Genomic DNA, 19,875 nt, shown 5'->3' on the forward strand with positions numbered 1-19,875 from the left:
TCATCTACATCCTCTTCCATTTCCATAATATTGTCCTCAAGTACATCGCCCTTGTATAGACCCTCTATATACTCCTTCCACCTTTCTGCTTTCCCTTCTTTGCTTAGAACTGGGTTTCCATCTGAGCTCTTGATGTTCATACAAGTGGTTCTCTTATCTCCAAAGGTCTCTTTAATTTTCCTGTAGGCAGTATCTATCTTACCCCTAGTGAGATAAGCCTCTACCTCCTTACATTTGTCCTCTAGCCATCCCTGCTTAGCCATTCTGCACTTCCTGTCGATCTCATTTTTGAGACGTTTGTATTCCTTTTTGCCTGCTTCATTTACTGCATTTTTATATTTTCTCCTTTCATCAATTAAATTCAATATTTCTTCTGTTACCCAAGGATTTCTACTAGCCCTCGTCTTTTTACCTACTTGATCCTCTGCTGCCTTCACTATTTCATCCCTCAAAGCTACCCATTCTTCTTCTACTGTATTTCTTTCCCCCATTCCTGTCAATTGTTCCCTTATGCTCTCCCTGAAACTCTGTACAACCTCTGGTTCTTTCAGTTTATCCAGGTCCCATCTCCTTAAATTCCCACCTTTTTGCAGTTTCTTCAGTTTTAATCTACAGGTCATAACCAGTAGATTGTGGTCAGAGTCAACATCTGCCCCTGGAAATGTCTTACAATTTAAAACCTGGTTCCTAAATCTCTGTCTTACCATTGTATAATCTATCTGATACCTTTTAGTATCTCCAGGGTTCTTCCATGTATACAACCTTCTATCATGATTCTTAAACCAAGTGTTAGCTATGATTAAGTTGTGCTCTGTGCAAAATTCTACCAGGCGGCTTCCTCTCTCATTTCTTAGCCCCAATCCATATTCACCTACTACGTTTCCTTCTCTCCCTTTTCCTACACTCGAATTCCAGTCACCCATGACTATTAAATTTTCGTCTCCCTTCACTATCTGAATAATTTCTTTTATTTCATCATACATTTCTTCAATTTCTTCGTCATCTGCAGAGCTAGTTGGCATATAAACTTGTACTACTGTAGTAGGTGTGGGCTTCGTATCTATCTTGGCCACAATAATGCGTTCACTATGCTGTTTGTAGTAGCTTACCCGCATTCCTATTTTCCTATTCATTATTAAACCTACTCCTGCATTACCCCTATTTGACTTTGTGTTTATAACCCTGTAGTCACCTGACCAGAAGTCTTGTTCCTCCTGCCACCGAACTTCACTAATTCCCACTATATCTAACTTTAACCTATCCATTTCCCTTTTTAAATTTTCTAACCTACCTGCCCGATTAAGGGATCTGACATTCCACGCTCCGATCCGTAGAACGCCAGTTTTCTTTCTCCTGATAACGACATCCTCTTGAGTAGTCCCCGCCCGGAGATCCGAATGGGGGACTATTTTACCTCCGGAATATTTTACCCAAGAAGACGCCATCATCATTTAATCATACAGTAAAGCTGCATGCCCTCGGGAAAAATTACGGCCGTAGTTTCCCCTTGCTTTCAGCCGTTCGCAGTACCAGCACAGCAAGGCCGTTTTGGTTATTGTTACAAGGCCAGATCAGTCAATCATCCAGACTGTTGCCCCTGCAACTACTGAAAAGGCTGCTGCCCCTCTTCAGGAACCACACGTTTGTCTGGCCTCTCAACAGATACCCCTCCGTTGTGGTTGTACCTACGGTACGGCTATCTGTATCGCTGAGGCACGCAAGCCTCCCCACCAACGGCAAGGTCCATGGTTCATGGGGGGGTACGCAATACTGAGAGGTTTATTATCGAAATTACGAGAGAGCACATTCCGGGAAGAGATGGGCAACATATTACTACCGCCCACATATATCTCGCGTAATGATCACAACGAAAAGATCCGAGAAATTAGAGCAAATACGAAGACTTACAAGCAGTCGTTCTTCCCACGCACAATTCGTGAATGGAACAGGGAAGGGGGGATCAGATAGTGGTACAATAAGTACCCTCCGCCACACACCGTAAGGTGGCTCGCGGAGTATAGATGTAGATGTATTGAATGTTTATATGTTTTGTGACAAGTTTGTTATTGTCTTTTAGCTGAAAATATGTTTAAGATTGTTTGACCTGTTCCACTTCCATGAGGACCACTTGGGGTCTGTAGAGCGTACATTGCGTACTACTCTTTCTTCTGTAAATATGTATTGTGTATCCTTGTTTCATGACATGTCTACATCCTTGAGAAACTCCCCACTATGGATCTATGGAACAATAAATACATCTAATCTTAAACAGTCTAATATATTAAAACACGACGACAAAGGCTATGGTTGTGTATGTTGTGTATGAAGTACCGTTGGGCTGTTACCGTCTGACTTCAGAATGCGCTAGCGGATTTCGTGCTGATGAGGGAGGAGAGTTATGTATGTGTTATCAGCGTGTAAGTTTGTGCTTGGCGATCTGTGTGAGTTTTATTGGCCCCTAAAGGGGCGGGTAAGGTTAATTTTGGGCGATTGTGAGAAGCTTCTGGTGGTTCGTGTCCTAAATTTTGAATAAGAATGGGGGGCGAAGTTTATGTTGTTCCGTAAAATATGATGGATCTGTCCTGAATAAGTAAAATGTAAAAGTCGTGTGACTAGGGCTTCCCGTCGGGTAGACCGTTCGCCGGGTGCAAGTCTTTCGATTTGACGCCACTTCGGCGACTTGCACGTCGATGGGGATGAAATGATTATGATTAGGACAACACAACACACAGTCCCTGAGCGGAGAAAATCTCCTATCCAGCCTGGGATCGAACCCGGGCCCTTAGGGTTGACATTCTGTCGCTCTGACTACTTTTTTTTTTTCATTTTGTTCGATATAGTTCGTTGCGTTTGGTCTGGACGGACGTCGCAAGACATCCGTTCAAGTTGATAGTTAATTCTTGGACTCAGTTTTTTTATTACAGAGAGCACGCAGCCCTCTGACCGAACACGCTGATCTACCGTGCCGGCTAGTAATGAATTCCAGATCAGCTAACAGTGTGCTTGGTGAAAAAGTGAAAAAGTCAGGAATAACGTGTGCCAAGAAGAATACAGTGGGCTGCAAAATACACTATACGGCAGGTACTCACTCATAGACAGCTCGCACGTACTCGGATTCGCTGTCTGCTTGCGCGTTCACGTTTCGTCCCATCGCCGTCTCTGCAAAAGAGAAATGTGCACTTGAAGTAAGGGTATTACGCAATTATAGCGGTAAATTACGAAGATAGAATAACTGATATGATTATATCTTACTAATGCTATATACTGACGGAAAAAATAGCACCGCCAAAAAATAATTAACGTAGAGTAAGGAAATTTCGGGAATACGTTTGTATAGGTAAAATTGATTTAAGTGACTGACGTTGCAGGATCACAGGTTAACATAAGCTCGAGATGAACCACTGAAAATGTGAAATGCTGGTACTTTAATAAACGGTCTAACCGTCAGAATGTTTAATACATGAATGCAAACGTGCTTGCCGGCCGGGGTGGCCGAGCGGTTCTAGGCGCTACAGTCTGCAACCGCGCGACCGCTACGGTCGCAGGTTCGAATCCTGCCTCGGGCATGGATGTGTGTGATGTCCTTAGCTTAGTTAGGTTTAAGTAGTTCTAAGCTCTAGGGGACTGATGACCTCAGAAGTTAAGTCCCATAGTGCTCAGAGCCATTTGAACCATTTTTTGCAAACGTGCTTCCATTGTACTGTACAGGTGCCGGATGTCAGTTTGTGAGATGCCGTTCTATGCCTGTTGCACTTGGTCGGTCAAGACAGTGATGGTTAATGCTGTTTGTGGATGAAGCTTGCGTTGTCGTCCGATAACGCCCCATATGTGCTCCAGTGGAGACATGTCTGTTGATCGTGCAGGCGAAGGCAACATGTCGACACTCTATGGTGACAGCACAAAAGGTCAAATCACCAGATTGACGTACAAATTTACAGTCAGAGTGCTCGCGATAACCAAGAGGGTACTCCTGCCGTCATACAAAATCACAAAAAAATGGCTCTGAGCACTATGGGACTTAACTTCTGAGGTCATCAGTCCCCTAGAACTTAGAACTACTTAAGCCTAACTAACCTAAGGACATCACACACATCCATGCCCGAGGCAGGATTCGAACCTGCGACCGTAGCGGTCGCCCGGTTCCAGACTGTAGCGTCTAGAACCGCACGGCCACTCCGGCCGGCACAAAATCGCTCCACAGGCCGTAACACCGGGTGTAGGGCCAGTTTGTCTAGGACGCAGACAGGTTGGTTCAGGGCCCTCAACTGTCCTCCTTCTAACCAACATTCGGCCATCACTTGCACCAAGGCAGAACCAGCTTTCGTCAGAAAACACAACAGACTTCCACTCTACCCTCCAATGGCCTCTCGCTTGACACTACTGAAGTCGCAAATGGCGGTGGTTTGAGGTCAATGGAAAGGACGCTAGAGGGCTTCTGACTCGGAGATGTCCTTAAAGTAACCGATTTGTAACAGTTCGCTTTGTCACTATGGTGCTAACTGCTGCTCTGACTGCTGCTGTAGTGCCGGCCACGGTGGTCTAGCGGTTCTGGCGCTGCAGTCCGGAACCACCGGACTGCTACGGTCGCAGGTTCGAATCCTGCCTCGGGCATGGGTGTGTGTGATGTCCTTAGGTTAGTTAGGTTTAAGTAGTTCTAAGTCCTAGGGGACTTATGACCTGATGTTGAGTCCCATAGTGCTCAGAGCCATTTGATTTTTTTGCTGCTGTAGTTGGAGTACGATGCGCCAGGGCCACATTCCGAAGCCGACGGTCTCCCTTCTCTGTAGTGTTACTAGCCGTCCGGAGCCCGGTCTTCTTGCCACCGTACATCCTTGTGACACCCGCTGCCAGTAATCATGTACAGTGACTAAATTCCTGCCAAGTCTTTCTGCAGTATCTCAGAAGGAACATCCAGCTTCTGGTAGCCCTGTTAAACGATCTCGTTCAAACTCAGTGAGGTGTCAATAATGGCATCTGCGTCGCCTTAAAGGCATTGTTGACTAACATCCGTTCACCACGTCCACTCTCAAAAGTAACTAACGTTCTACCGTTTAAGTGTGTATTTAAAGGCCGGCCGGAGTGGCCGTGCGGTTCTGGGCGCTACAGTCTGGAACCGAGCGACCGCTACGCTCGCAGGTTCGAATCCTGCCTCGGGCATGGATGTGTGTGATGTCCTTAGCTTAGTTAGGTTTAAGTAGTTCTAAGTTCTAGGCGACTGATGACCTCAGAAGTTAAGTCCCATAGTGCTCAGAGCCATTTTTGTGTATTTAAAGCAAACATGATTTACATCCTCGTAGTGGCGTTACTAGTGCTACTCTTATGCGACTGGCGCGAAATCTGAATAGACATCACCTTTCAGATGTACAAACACGCCTACCAATTTTCTTTTATGTAGCACATCTCCTCGGTGTTGCGGCTTTTTTTCTGTCAGTGTAAACGAATGTAGGAAGAAGTCTAATATACAATCATCATCGTAGAAATAAATTGGATCTCGGGAAGAGTTGTCCCATTTGTGGACGTGCCATGTTTGACGCTCGAATTAAACAACTGTTGGGTGGTAAGCGTTGTACGATGAACGGGTCACAGCCTGCCAAAGATTACAGATGAATTCGGAATTACAAGGCCAACAGTTTCTAAAGTCTCACCAGAGTGTTTTAATCTTAAGATTTAAAATTAAATTCCTTTGTGTAATTTCACTTCCGCTATTGTAATTTTTCATTTATTTTATTAATTTTTGAGTTGTAGTAACGTGCTGTGCGAACTGGCAATTGTAGATCGTGTTGACTTCGTCTGCTCTCGTCCCTGTTGCAATTACTGATGAGATTTGAAATAAGTCTCCAGAGAAGAAAACGGTAGAGATGACCATAGGGATACTGTTGTGTCGCAATGCCGAATTGTTCTGCGAAGTGTTTCAACGAACGTTTTGTGGGGCATCGGAACCTCATTCCAAGCAATAAACGTGTAATCTTGCATCATTACCAGTATTACATTGCCTTGAAACATTACAGATTCTGGAATGCAGCGGAGGGTGCGCTGATATGTAACTTTCTGGTAGATTAAAACTGTGTATCGGTCCGGCACACAGTTTTAATCTGCCAGGAAGTTTCATTGCAAACGTTGTTGTAGGCATAGACTATCAGGGAATGCTAGTATGCAGAACGAGCAGTTCGTAAAGGACCTGCGATGGTAGCGCTGGCGTGGTGCCTTAGTGGTGTGGCCTTACGCCTATCTCGGCTAGAGAGCAAAGATATCGTTTTCACAGCGGCAATGGACTTGACTTCACCGTATCTCAGCGAATTAGAACGAAATATTTGCTAATTATATGTAAAAACCTTCGTCGTGAATCACGTGTCACTCTACCTGTTACTGAAAACGACATCAAAATGCCTACAGGATTACGGATTACTGATGAAATGTCCGTAATGGCAAAAAAATGTTTTTTTGTGGTATGATTACAAATTAATCTTCTCCTTTACTTGTGTTGTGAAACCTTGCTTACTGCCTTATTTGATGATTCTTGATCAACTGGAAGTACCCTAAAGGTATTGACGAGTGAGTATCCGAATATCAAAAAATGGCCGTATGTTTGATTGGATTGGCTTAGTAGCTTAAATTTTCAACACTGCCAAAGGATCGTAGACGTTAGTATGTGAAAATTTCAATTTGATACATATACCCGTTTCTGAGAAACAGAGGTCTTAAAAGTCAGACAGGTAGAGAGACAGACGGACAACTAAATAATTCTAAAACGGTTTTGTTTCTTCCATTGAGGTGCGGAACCCCAAAAAACGTAACATATGCGAAAAGGATTGGACTGCAAGACTCATGCCCCTTCCTCACAGCTTTACTTCTGCCAGTACTTTGTCCCCTACCTTCCAAATTTTCAGAAGCTCTCCTGCAAACCTTGCAGGACTAACACTCCTGAAAGAAAGGATATTACGGAGACATGGCTTAGCCACAGCCTGGAGGATGTTTTGAGAATGAGATTTTCACTCTGCAGCGGAGTGTGCGCTTATATGAAACTTCCTTCCAGATTAAAACTCTGTGCCGGACCGTGACTCGAACTCGGGACCTTTGCCTTTCGCGGGCAAGCGCTCTACCAACTGAGCTATCCAAGCACGACTCACGCCCCATCCTCACAGCTTTACTTCTGCGGGTACTTTGTCCCCTACCTTCCAAATTTTACAGAAGCTCTCCTGCTCAGTTGGTAGAGCGCTTGCCCGCGACAGGCCAAGTTCCCGAGTTCGAGTCTCGGTCCGGCACACAGTTTTAATCTGCCAGGAAGTTTCATATCAGCGCACACTCCGCTGCAGAGTGAAAATCTCATTCTGGAAACATTCCCCAGGCTGTGGCTAAGCCATGTCTCCGCAATATCCTTTCTTTCAGGGGTGCTAGTCCTGCAAGGTTTGCAGGAGAGCTTCTGTAAAGTTTGGAAGGTAGGGGGACAAGGTACTGGCAGAAGTAAAGCTGTGAGGACGAGGCGTGAGTCGCGCCTGGGTAGCTCAGTTGGTAGAGTGCTTGCCCGCGAAAGGCAAAGGTCCCGAGTTCTAATCTCGGTCCAGCACACAGTTTTAATCTGCCAGGAAGTTTCAGATGGTGTTTTGTTTACTGTCAACCTAACCTCACTTTCCTGTTTTTTGTACATGTGCTCAGTACAATGTCTAATCGTGGTTGTAAAAACTCTGCTGACAGTTTTTGTTATAGTTGTGGTGAATTTGTGATTAAAAAACACCAAAGAAACATTACAGATTTTGTGAAAAGGCTTATCTATCATACTTTGGATCTTAACTTGGTGATCAAGATAAATCATGGGCGTCACATAAGGTATGTTATGTGCGTGTTGAGGATCTGAGAAAATGGTCCAAAAAGAAGAAGAAAGCCTTTAGATTTTCTGTTCCTGTGATATGGAGGGAGCCAAGAAATCATTCCGATGATTTCTACTTTTGCAGTGTTGATATTACTGGTCATAATTCGAAAAACAAGAAGGTAATAAATAAGCTACCCTAACCTTCCGTCCGCCATCCGGCCTGTAGGGCATGGTGTAAATTTGCCAGTTACTGAACCACCAGATGATTTAAATTCTATTCCAACAGAAGTATTTTCTGATGTACGATCTGATTTAGATGAGACAGATGATGATGAATTCCATTGTGATACAGAAAGTCTAGAGCCCAAATTGTGTACTCAGTCCGAGCTTAACGATTTATTTAGGGATTTGACCTTAAGCCAAAGCTGAATTGCTTGGTTCTAGATTAAAAAAAAAGAAGAACTTATTGGCAGCTGGAACCAGCATATATATATATAGAAACAGAGAGCAGCAATTTTCCAAGTTTTTTCAACAAGAAGGTGATTTAGTGTACTGCTCAGACATTCCCGGTCAGATGAACGAATTTGGTAGGCCTATTGAATATAAAAAGGAAGACTGGAGGCTGTTTATTGATTCATCCAAAACTAGTTTAAAGGCTGTTTTATTGCACAATGGTAATATGTGTGCATCTATACCTATTGGACATTCTGTGCATATGAAAGAAAGCTATGAAAACCTAGAAATAGCGTAAATAAAATAGGCTATTCCGCTCATGGTTGCATGATATGTGGCGATCTAAAAGTAACATGCATGCTCCTTGGTCAGCAAGGTGGCTTTACCAAATTTCCATGTTTCTTGTGTGAATGGGACAGTAGAGGTAGGGATCAACACTGGCGCAGAAAGAACTGGCCTGTGAGGGTGTCTTTAAAAGCTGGTGAGAAGAACATTCTACGCAAAAACCTTGTAGAACCAAAAAACGTACTCCTACCACCTCTGCATATAAAGCGAAGCCTAATGAAACAGTTTGTAAAGGCTTTGCCTGAAGATGGACCATGTTTTAAGTATCTGCCAAAAGTTTCCACACCTTTCAGAAGCTAAACTATAAGAAGGCGTCTTTGTCTGAGCTGACATTAGAAAAGTGATGTTTGATGTTAACTTTGAATCCACAATGACCTTAAATGAGAAAGAAGCATGGGTATCATTCAAGCAAGTAGTTACAAAGTACTTTGGACATGAAAAAGACCCAGAATATGTTTCTATTATAGTTACAATGTTAAAGAAGTTTACAGCTTCAGGATGTTTACTGAGTCTGAAAGTTCACTTTTTGACCGGTCACCTTGATTACTTCCCGGTCAATATGGGAGATTTTAGTGAGGAGCATGGAGAGCGTTTTCACCAGGACATTAAATGATGGAGAAACGCTACCAAGGCCGCTGGAAGATCAACTTGATGGGGGACTACTGTTGGTCACTCCATTGACAAGTTCAGCCAGCGACTTATCGTAGAAAAAGCTACACAAGAAGCTTCAAAGAAAAAAGAGAAAGAAAATACAAACCAATTCCAGCTGACAAGTGAAACCTCTACTAACACATATCATTGTTTTAAGTAACTTACTGTAAATTCAAACCATGCTTATGTTGTAACAAAGCGTTTCATTAATCCCCGTTTACCGTATGGCGAAGGACTTTTTTACTATATAATAAAAAGCATATTGCTCGAAAACTATGGGTGATACAAAAAAACTAAGGCTAGATTTGGACTGAGCTCAAAAAATCTACACTACTGGAAATTGAAATAAGAACACCGTGAATTCATTGTCCCAGGAAGGGGAAACTTTATTGACACATTCCTGGGGTCAGATACATCACATGATCACACTGACAGAACCACAGGCACATAGACACAGGCAACAGAGCATGCACAATGTCGGCACTAGTACAGTGTATATCCACCTTTCGCAGCAATGCAGGCTGCTATTCTCCCATGGAGACGATCGTAGAGATGCTGGATGTAGTCCTGTGGAACGGCTTGCCATGCCATTTCCACCTGGCGCCTCAGTTGGACCAGCGTTCGTGCTGGACGTGCAGACCGCGTGAGACGACGCTTCATCCAGTCCCAAACATGCTCAATGGGGGACAGATCCGGAGATCTTGCTGGCCAGGGTAGTTGACTTACACCTTCTAGAGCACGTTGGGTGGCACGGGATACATGCGGACGTGCATTGTCCTGTTGGAACAGCAAGTTCCCTTGCCGGTCTAGGAATGGTAGAACGATGGGTTCGATGACGGTTTGGATGTACCGTGCACTATTCAGTGTCCCCTCGACGATCACCAGTGGTGTACGGCCAGTGTAGGAGATCGCTCCCCACACCATGATGCCGGGTGTTGGCCCTGTGTGCCTCGGTCGTATGCAGTCCTGATTGTGGCGCTCACCTGCACGGCGCCAAACACGCATACGACCATCATTGGCACCAAGGCAGAAGCGACTCTCATCGCTGAAGACGACACGTCTCCATTCGTCCCTCCATTCACGCCTGTCGCGACGCCACTGGAGGCGGGCTGCACGATGTTGGGGCGTGAGCGGAAGACGGCCTAACGGTGTGCGGGACCGTAGCCCAGCTTCATGGAGACGGTTGCGAATGGTCCTCGTCGATACCCCAGGAGCAACAGTGTCCCTAATTTGCTGGGAAGTGGCGGTGCGGTCCCCTACGGCACTGCGTAGGATCCTACGGTCTTGGCGTGCATCCGTGCGTCGCTGCGGTCCGGTCCCAGGTCGACGGGCACGTGCACCTTCCGCCGACCACTGGCGACAACATCGATGTACTGTGGAGACCTCACGTCCCACGTGTTGAGCAATTCGGCGGTACGTAGTATAGCGTTAGAAGAGCCTGTTCTGTTGATGGTGCGAATGGAGCGGTTTACTGCCTGTCGAATCTCTGGAACAGTTATGAAGCGAATGCCGCGAAGTGGTTCCTTCATCTTCGGAATCAAATCAAAGTCACAAGGACTTAATTCCCAGTCCCATCGACCGAACGGGGCCACAGCTTGCGCTGTATGCGCCCGCGTATTGTCGTGCAAAATGATGGGTGGGTTGCTCAGAAAGTGTCGCCGCTTCTTTCGCAAAGCAGGTCGCAAGTGATTCTCCAAAAACGAACAGTAGTACGACTTAAGTCCTCGTGACTTTTACACTCCTGGAAATGGAAAAAAGAACACATTGACACCGGTGTGTCAGACCCACCATACTTGCTCCAGACACTGCGAGAGGGCTGTACAAGCAATGATCACACGCACGGCACAGCGGACACACCAGGAACCGCGGTGTTGGCCGTCGAATGGCGCTAGCTGCGCAGCATTTGTGCACCGCCGCCGTCAGTGTCAGCCAGTTTGCCGTGGCATACGGAGCTCCATCGCAGTCTTTAACACTGGTAGCATGCCGCGACAGCGTGGACGTGAACCGTATGTGCAAATGACGGACTTTGAGCGAGGGCGTATAGTGGGCATGCGGGAGACCGGGTGGACGTACCGCCGAATTGCTCAACACGTGGGGCGTGAGGTCTCCACAGTACATCGATGTTGTCGCCAGTGGTCGGCGGAAGGTGCACGTGCCCGTCGACCTGGGACCGGACCGCAGCGACGCACGGATGCACGCCAAGACCGTAGGATCCTACGCAGTGCCGTAGGGGACCGCACCGCCACTTCCCAGCAAATTAGGGACACTGTTGCTCCTGGGGTATCGGCGAGGACCATTTGCAACCGTCTCCATGAAGCTGGGCTACGGTCCCGCACACCGTTAGGCCGTCTTCCGCTCACGCCCCAACATCGTGCAGCCCGCCTCCAGTGGTGTCGCGACAGGCGTGAATGGAGGGACGAATGGAGACGTGTCGTCTTCAGCGATGAGAGTCGCTTCTGCCTTGGTGCCAATGATGGTCGTATGCGTGTTTGGCGCCGTGCAGGTGAGCGCCACAATCAGGACTGCATACGACCGAGGCACACAGGGCCAACACCCGGCATCATGGTGTGGGGAGCGATCTCCTACACTGGCCGTACACCACTGGTGATCGTCGAGGGGACACTGAATAGTGCACGGTACATCCAAACCGTCATCGAACCCATCGTTCTACCATTCCTAAACCGGCAAGGGAACTTGCTGTTCCAACAGGACAATGCACGTCCGCATGTATCCCGTGCCACCCAACGTGCTCTAGAAGGTGTAAGTCAACTACCCTGGCCAGCAAGATCTCCGGATCTGTCCCCCATTGAGCATGTTTGGGACTGGATGAAGCGTCGTCTCACGCGGTCTGCACGTCCAGCACGAACGCTGGTCCAACTGAGGCGCCAGGTGGAAATGGCATGGCAAGCCGTTCCACAGGACTACATCCAGCATCTCTACGATCGTCTCCATGGGAGAATAGCAGCCTGCATTGCTGCGAAAGGTGGATATACACTGTACTAGTGCCGACATTGTGCATGCTCTGTTGCCTGTGTCTATGTGCCTGTGGTTCTGTCAGTGTGATCATGTGATGTATCTGACCCCAGGAATGTGTCAATAAAGTTTCCCCTTCCTGGGACAATGAATTCACGGTGTTCTTATTTCAATTTCCAGGAGTGTATTAGATTCCGAAGATGAAGGAACCACTTTGTGGCATTCGCTTCAGAACTGTTCCAGAGATTCGACAGGCAGTCGACCGCTCCATTCGCACCATCAACAGAACAGGCTCTGCTAAAGGTATACTATGCCTTCCACATCGCTGGCAAAGGGTTCTGCACAACGCTGGTGACTACTTTGAAGGACAGTAACCGGTGCAAACATGTAACTCTTTTGTATCGGTTGTGCATAAATAGTTGACACTATTTAAGTTCCAACCCGCATATATTCAGTATACGAGGGCTATCCACAAAGTACATTACGTTTTGAAATTAAAAATAAATAAAGTATTGGAAAATGTTTTTTATTATATACAGATGAAAGCCACACTTTAATACTACTTTTCTACATAGTTGCCATTTAAATTAAGGCACTTACGGTAGCGATGGACGAGCTTGGAAATTCCTTCGTCGTAAAATTCGGCCGCCTGCGCCTTCAACCACGTGATTACCTCTTCTTGAAGCTGTGCGTCGTCATCAAAACGCTGCATAGCCAACCACTTCTTCATTGCTGGGAATAAGTGGTAGTCGCTCGGTGCCACGTCGGGACTGTACGGCGGATGAGGAAACAACTCCCACTTAAAAGATTCGAGAACTTCACGAGTGGCATTTGCCGTGTGGGCCCGGGCGTTGTCGTGAATCAGCAAGATCTTTGAGCCCAACTTTCCCCTGCGCTTGTTTTGCATTGCTCTTCTGAGGTTGTGCAGAGTTTGGCTATACCTTTGAGAGTTTATTGTAGTGCCTCTTTCCAGGAAATACACAAAAATCACACCTTTTCTGTCCCAAAAGACAGTCGCCATCACCTTCCTTGCCGACATAGTCTGCATGCATTTCTTGGGTTTTGGGGGGGAATTTATGTGCCCCCACTGCATTGACTGCAATTTTGTCTCGCAGTTCACATGCTTAACCCATGTTTTGTCACCAGTAACCATGCGATCGACTAATGAGTCGCCATCTTTCTCGTAAGCGTCCAAAAACGTTAACGCTGCAACGATTCGCTGATTTTTGTGAATCTCTGTCAAGATTTTTGGTATCCATCTTGCACAAAACTTGTGGTAACCAAGCTTTTCGGTACTGATTTCGTGCAACAAACTTAGTGAAATTTGTGGAAAACTCGTAGAGAGTTCCGTTACTGTGAAATTACGGTTTTCACGGACTGCGGCATCGACTTTTTCGACAAGTTCGGCAGTCACTATGCTGCGTCTTCCACTTCGCTCTTCGTCGTGGACGTTAGTTCGGCCATTTTTAAATTTTATGACCCATTGACGCACTCCACCTTCAGTGATTATGTTGTCCCCATACACTTCACAAAGCTGCCGATAGATTTCTATCGGTGTACAGTTTTTTGCAGTCAGAAACCTTATTACAGCACGCACTTCACACTTCGCGGCATTTTCAATTAACGCTGACATTTCAAACTGTCACAGTAACTCAGCGGAGTACAGCACGAACCTCTCACTAGCACGGCAGGATGCCGACTGAGCGGCGGAATGCCATGACACCGAGATGGCCGCGCTGGCCCCGCCCCTAACGGACACAAACGAAAACGTAATGTACTTTGTGGATCGCCCTCGTATTTCACAGATCTTGAAAGATTTATGATAAGAAAGGTGCCACTTCCACTTGTGTTTCTGTGGGCTAAGTTGTACGTACCGCAGATGATGTCGAGCGTGCAGAGGGTGACGTAGGGGAAGACGTTGAAGGGCTGGCCGGCCTCCTCGGCGGCGAGGCGGCGCACCAGCAGCGCGCTCTGCTCGGCGAACACGTCCACGAAGTCGTCCAGGATGCGGAAGTGGAAGGCCGGCGTCACCAGCTTGCGCCGCTCGTGCCACTTGCTGCCTGCGGGAGCACGCCATCTCATCCCTCTCTTGGACCTAACTATGCTTCTGTGCCTACTGTCATAGCTGCGTGGTTTCTCCGTATGAGGTCAAGCAGTAATCCAGTAAGGGTAGCTTTCAGTACCACAGCCCTGTTGCGGGCTTCTGGAATCGGCTCATCCAGCCAACGATCTACATCTACATCTACATTTATACTCCGCAAGCCACCCAACGGTGTGTGGCGGAGGGCACTTTACGTGTCACTGTCATTACCTCCCTTTCCTGTTCCAGTCGCGTATGGTTCGCGGGAAGAACGACTGTCTGAAAGCCTCCGTGCGTGCTCTAATCTCTCTAATTTTACATTCGTGATCTCCTCGGGAGGTATAAGTCGGGGGAAGCAATATATTCGATACCTCATCCAGAAACGCACCCTCTCGAAACCTGGCGAGCAAGCTACACCGCGATGCAGAGCGCCTCTCTTGCAGAATCTGCCACTTGAGTTTGTTAAACATCTCCGTAACGCTATCACGGTTACCAAATAACCCTGTTACGAAACGCGCCGCTCTCTTTTGGATCTTCTCTATCTCCTCCGTCAACCCGATCTGGTACGGATCCCACACTGATGAGCAATACTCAAGTATAGGCTGAACGAGTGTTTTGTAAGCCACCTCCTTTGTTGATGGACTACATTTTCTAAGGACTCTACCAATGAATCTCAACCTGGTACCCGCCTTACCAACAATTAATTTTATATGATCATTTCACTTCAAATCGTTCCGCACGCATACTCCCAGATATTTTACAGAAGTAACTGCTACCAGTGTTTGTTCCGCTATCATTTAATCATACAATAAAGGATCCTTCTTTCTATGTATTCGCAATACATTACATTTGTCTATGTTAAGGGTCAGTTGCCACTCCCTGCACCAAGTGTCTATCCGCTGCAGATCTTCCTGCATTTCGCTACAATTTTCTAATGCTGCAACTTCTCTGTATACTACAGCATCATTCGCGAAAAGCCGCATGGAACTTTCGACACTATCTACTAGGTCATTTATACACTCCTGGAAATTGAAATAAGAACACCGTGAATTCATTGTCCCAGGAAGGGGAAACTTTATTGACACATTCCTGGGGTCAGATACATCACATGATCACACTGACAGAACCACAGGCACATAGACATAGGCAACAGAGCATGCACAATGTCGGCACTAGTACAGTGTATATCCACCTTTCGCAGCAATGCAGGCTGCTATTCTCCCATGGAGACGATCGTACAGATGCTGGATGTAGTCCTGTGGAACGGCTTGCCATGCCATTTCCACCTGGCGCCTCAGTTGGACCAGCGTTCGTGCTGGACGTGCAGACCGCGTGAGACGACGCTTCATCCAGTCCCAAACATGCTCAATGGGGGACAGATCCGGAGATCTTGCTGGCCAGGGTAGTTGACTTACACCTTCTAGAGCACGTTGGGTGGCACGGGATACATGCGGACGTGCATTGTCCTGTTGGAACAGCAAGTTCCCTTGCCGGTCTAGGAATGGTAGAACGATGGGTTCGATGACGGTTTGGATGTACCGTGCACTATTCAGTGTCCCCTCGACGATCACCAGTGGTGTACGGCCAGTGTAGGAGATCGCTCCCCACACCATGATGCCGGGTGTTGGCCCTGTGTGCCTCGGTCGTATGCAGTCCTGATTGTGGCGCTCACCTGCACGGCGCCAAACACGCATACGACCATCATTGGCACCAAGGCAGAAGCGACTCTCATCGCTGAAGACGACACGTCTCCATTCGTCCCTCCATTCACGCCTGTCGCGACACCACTGGAGGCGGGCTGCACGATGTTGGGGCGTGAGCGGAAGACGGCCTAACGGTGTGCGGGACCTTAGCCCAGCTTCATGGAGACGGTTGCGAATGGTCCTCGCCGATACCCCAGGAGCAACAGTGTCCCTAATTTGCTGGGAAGTGGCGGTGCGGTCCCCTACGGCACTGCGTAGGATCCTACGGTCTTGGCGTGCATCCGTGCGTCGCTGCGGTCCGGTCCCAGGTCGACGGGCACGTGCACCTTCCGCCGACCACTGGCGACAACATCGATGTACTGTGGAGACCTCACGCCCCACGTGTTGAGCAATTCGGCGGTACGTCCACCCGGCCTCCCGCATGCCCACTATGCGCCCTCGCTCAAAGTCCGTCAACTGCACATACGGTTCACGTCCACGCTGTCGCGGCATGCTACCAGTGTTAAAGACTGCGATGGAGCTCCGTATGCCACGGCAAACTGGCTGACACTGACGGCGGCGGTGCACAAATGCTGCGCAGCTAGCGCCATTCGACGGCCAACACCGCGGTTCCTGGTGTGTCCGTTGTGCCGTGCGTGTGATCATTGCTTGTACAGCCCTCTCGCAGTGTCCGGAGCAAGTATGGTGGATCTGACACACCGGTGTCAATGTGTTCTTTTTTCCATTTCCAGGAGTGTATATATTGTGAAAAGCAATGGTCCCATAACACTCCCCTGTGGCACGCCAGAGGTTACTTTAACGTCTGTAGACGTCTCTCCATTGATAACAACATGCTGTGTTCTGTTTGCTAAAAACTCTTCAATCCAGCCACACAGCTGGTCTGATATTCCGTAGGCTCTTACTTTGTTTATCAGGCGACAGTGCGGAACTGTATCGAACGCCTTCCGGACGTCAAGAAAAATAGCATCTACCTGGGAGCCTGTATTTAATATTTTCCGGGTCTCATGAACAAATAAAGCGAGTTGGGTCTCACACGATCGCTGTTTCCGGAATCCATGTTGATTCCTACATAGTAGTTTCTGGGTTTCCAAAAACGACATGATACTCGAGCAAAAAACATGTTCTAAAATTCTGCAACAACGATATGGGACTCTGTCATATATTATTTAACATAGAGCTCGAAAGCTGTTACTTTATCACTTTGATATTTCAGTTTGCGACTTTTCACGTTTTAGTTCCTTTACATAATGGTGATTACAGACACACTGAACAAATGCTCTTCTGAATGTAGATTGGTTACAAAAGTTTCGTCAGGTTTGGATAATCTTTGAAGTACACCGGAAGTCAAGTGCTCCGGTTCAAGTAGGACTTGCGTCGTTCGAGTGCCTCAGGTTGCAGAGTTGCCGTATGGTGAGATGGTAATGTGGTGTCACCGCCAGACACCACACTTGCTAGGGGGTAGCCTTTAAATCGGCCGCGGTCCGTTAGTATACGTCGGACCCGCGTGTCGCCACTATCAGTGATGGCAGACCGAGCGCCGCCACACGGCAGGTCTAGAGAGACTCCCTAGCACTCGGCCCAGTTATACAGCCGACTTTGCTACCGATGGTTCACTACTTGCATCCGCTCTCATTTGCAGAGACGATAGTTTAGCAAAGCCTTCAGCTACGTCATTTGCTATGACCTAGCAAGGCGCCATATTCAGTTACTATGTATCCTGAACAGATAATATTGTGAATCATGTACCGTCAAGAGCGACGTTCATCATTAATGGATTAAAGTTAAGTATCAAACCTCACGTTAGTGTAGTTCTTCCCTCCTCACGCCAGCCTGCGTGAGCTAAAACGCGTGCATTTCGGCCTCCTCTAGTAACATGGTGTTGGCTCTTCTGGCAACAAAACAGGTAACATGCAGGTTTGGCTTGCTTGCAGGAAATACGAGGGTTGGAACTTTAATAGTGGCAACTGTTTATTTACAGCGCGAACAAAATAGATACGTGTTTCAAAGTTTTACTGAGCTTCAAAGTAGTCACCAGCGTTGTGTATAGCCCGTTGCCAGCGATGCGGAAGTCGTAGGATACTCTTAGCAGTGCCAGTTGTGTTGACAGTTCGAGCGGCGCAGACGAATTTGTAGCAGTTCTGATGCGAATGCCGTGAAGTGTTTCCTTCAGTTTAGAAATCGAGTTGAAGTTACGAGGGCTTAAGTAAGGGGAGTGCAGTAGGTGGTACAGCACTTAGCAGCCCCATCAGTCAAACAAATCAGTAACATTTTTCACTGTACGTGCCTGAGCATTACCCTGCAAAATGATGGTCAGGTCCTGCAGAAATTGTCATCACTTCTGTCTCTAAGCTGGTCGTGGGCAGAATTCCAAAAATTAACAGCATAGAGACAGAAGTGATGACATTTTCTGCAGGACCTGACCGTCATTTTGCAGGGTGATGCTCAGGCACGTAACGTGAAAGATGTTACTTATTTGTTTGACTGATGGGGCTGCTAAGTGCTATACCACCTACTGCACTCCCCTGACTTAAGCCCTCGTGAGTTCAACTCGATTTCTAAACTGAAGGAAACACTTCACGGCAATCGCATCAGAACTGTTAAAAATTCGTCGGGCAATAGACCTCGCCGCTTGAACTGTCAACACAACTGGCACTGCTAAGAGTATCCCACAACTTCCACATCGTTGGCAACGGGCTGTACACAATGCTGGTGACTACTTTGAAGGTAAGTAAAACTTTGAAACACGTATTTATTTTGTACGAGCGGTGAATAATTAGTTTCAACTATTAAAGTTCCAACCCTCGTATACTCCTGGGATGCAACTGATTGCACATGTTCATTTGATCACAGTTTTCGTTTTGCTTCGCCCATTATAAGTTGCAACGCCGATAAAATAACTGTTAACTGCCTAGGAAATTATCTATATCATACTGCATCAGATCGCAGAATCATAGGTCAGAATTTTGTGTAAGACAAGGCATAGTCTTCAAACAGTGCGCTTTCGGATTTACTTCAACAGGCAATATAAATTTAAAACCTAGCAGTTACGAAATGGTTCAAATGGCTCTGAGCACTATGGGACGTAACATCTATGGTCATCAGTCCCCTAGAACTGAGAACTACTTATACCTAACTAACCTAAGGACATCACACACATCCAGGCAGGATTCGAACCTGCGACCGTAGCGGTCACGCGGTTCCAGACTGTAGCGCCTAGAACCGCACGGCCACACGGCCTAGCAGTTACGTTAAAGACCCTCAATCATTACTTAAGAGCACGCGAAAGATCTTTCTAGTGAACCAAGGAATAAAAAGAACTCTTACTACTCGAAACGATGGTAAGACTGGTCGCAGAAATGTCCACCAATCTATGGATCATAGACCTTAATTTGTCCGCAGGCAGATATCGTTTCACACAGAGAGATGTAAAAAGGTAAAAGAGATTAAAGTGTTCCGGCTTTGGTGAGGTCATTGGAGAGCTCTTGTTCATCTGGACATTGGTGGGAGAAGAACGTCTTGGCCTTTTAAGAAACCAAACCAATCTCCACCTGAAGTGGTTTATGGAACCGACAGTAAACTGAAATGAGTATGGTGAGACGGGAATTCGAACCTCCTCCTTGGAAATATTAATGTCGTGTATTAAGCAATGCTCCACGTCGCTCGTTAATTTCACTTTGTTTTACGGCAGTTACAAAATTTTAGCTAATTACTGTCACAAACGTAGTTCACACATTTATCAGAAATGAGCTCGTATCCACTTCCAGAAAATCAGAAAAACGTAAGCTTCACGTTCAGAGCCTTCCAGAGCGAATTTTTCCTCTGCAGCAGAGGTCTCCCTGAGACGTTCATAACCTTTACAACAC

General features: G+C 46.9%; 1 protein-coding gene across 1 annotated transcript in view; it reads right to left on the reverse strand.

Annotated features, from left to right (window-relative positions):
* Positions 1-19,875, reverse strand: part of LOC126126961 (cytochrome P450 4c3) — a gene marked incomplete at its 5' end in the record, with an annotated part of 305,398 nt that overhangs the window by 226,576 nt on the left and 58,947 nt on the right. Inside the window, 2 exons of the mRNA XM_049915143.1 lie at positions 3,090-3,159; positions 14,104-14,285. Of these exons, the coding sequence (XP_049771100.1) occupies positions 3,090-3,159; positions 14,104-14,285 (252 nt within the window). The remainder of the gene's footprint in view (positions 1-3,089; positions 3,160-14,103; positions 14,286-19,875) is intronic.

Source organism: Schistocerca cancellata, chromosome 1 (genome assembly GCF_023864275.1).
Source record: "Schistocerca cancellata isolate TAMUIC-IGC-003103 chromosome 1, iqSchCanc2.1, whole genome shotgun sequence".
NCBI lineage: Eukaryota > Metazoa > Arthropoda > Insecta > Orthoptera > Acrididae > Schistocerca > Schistocerca cancellata.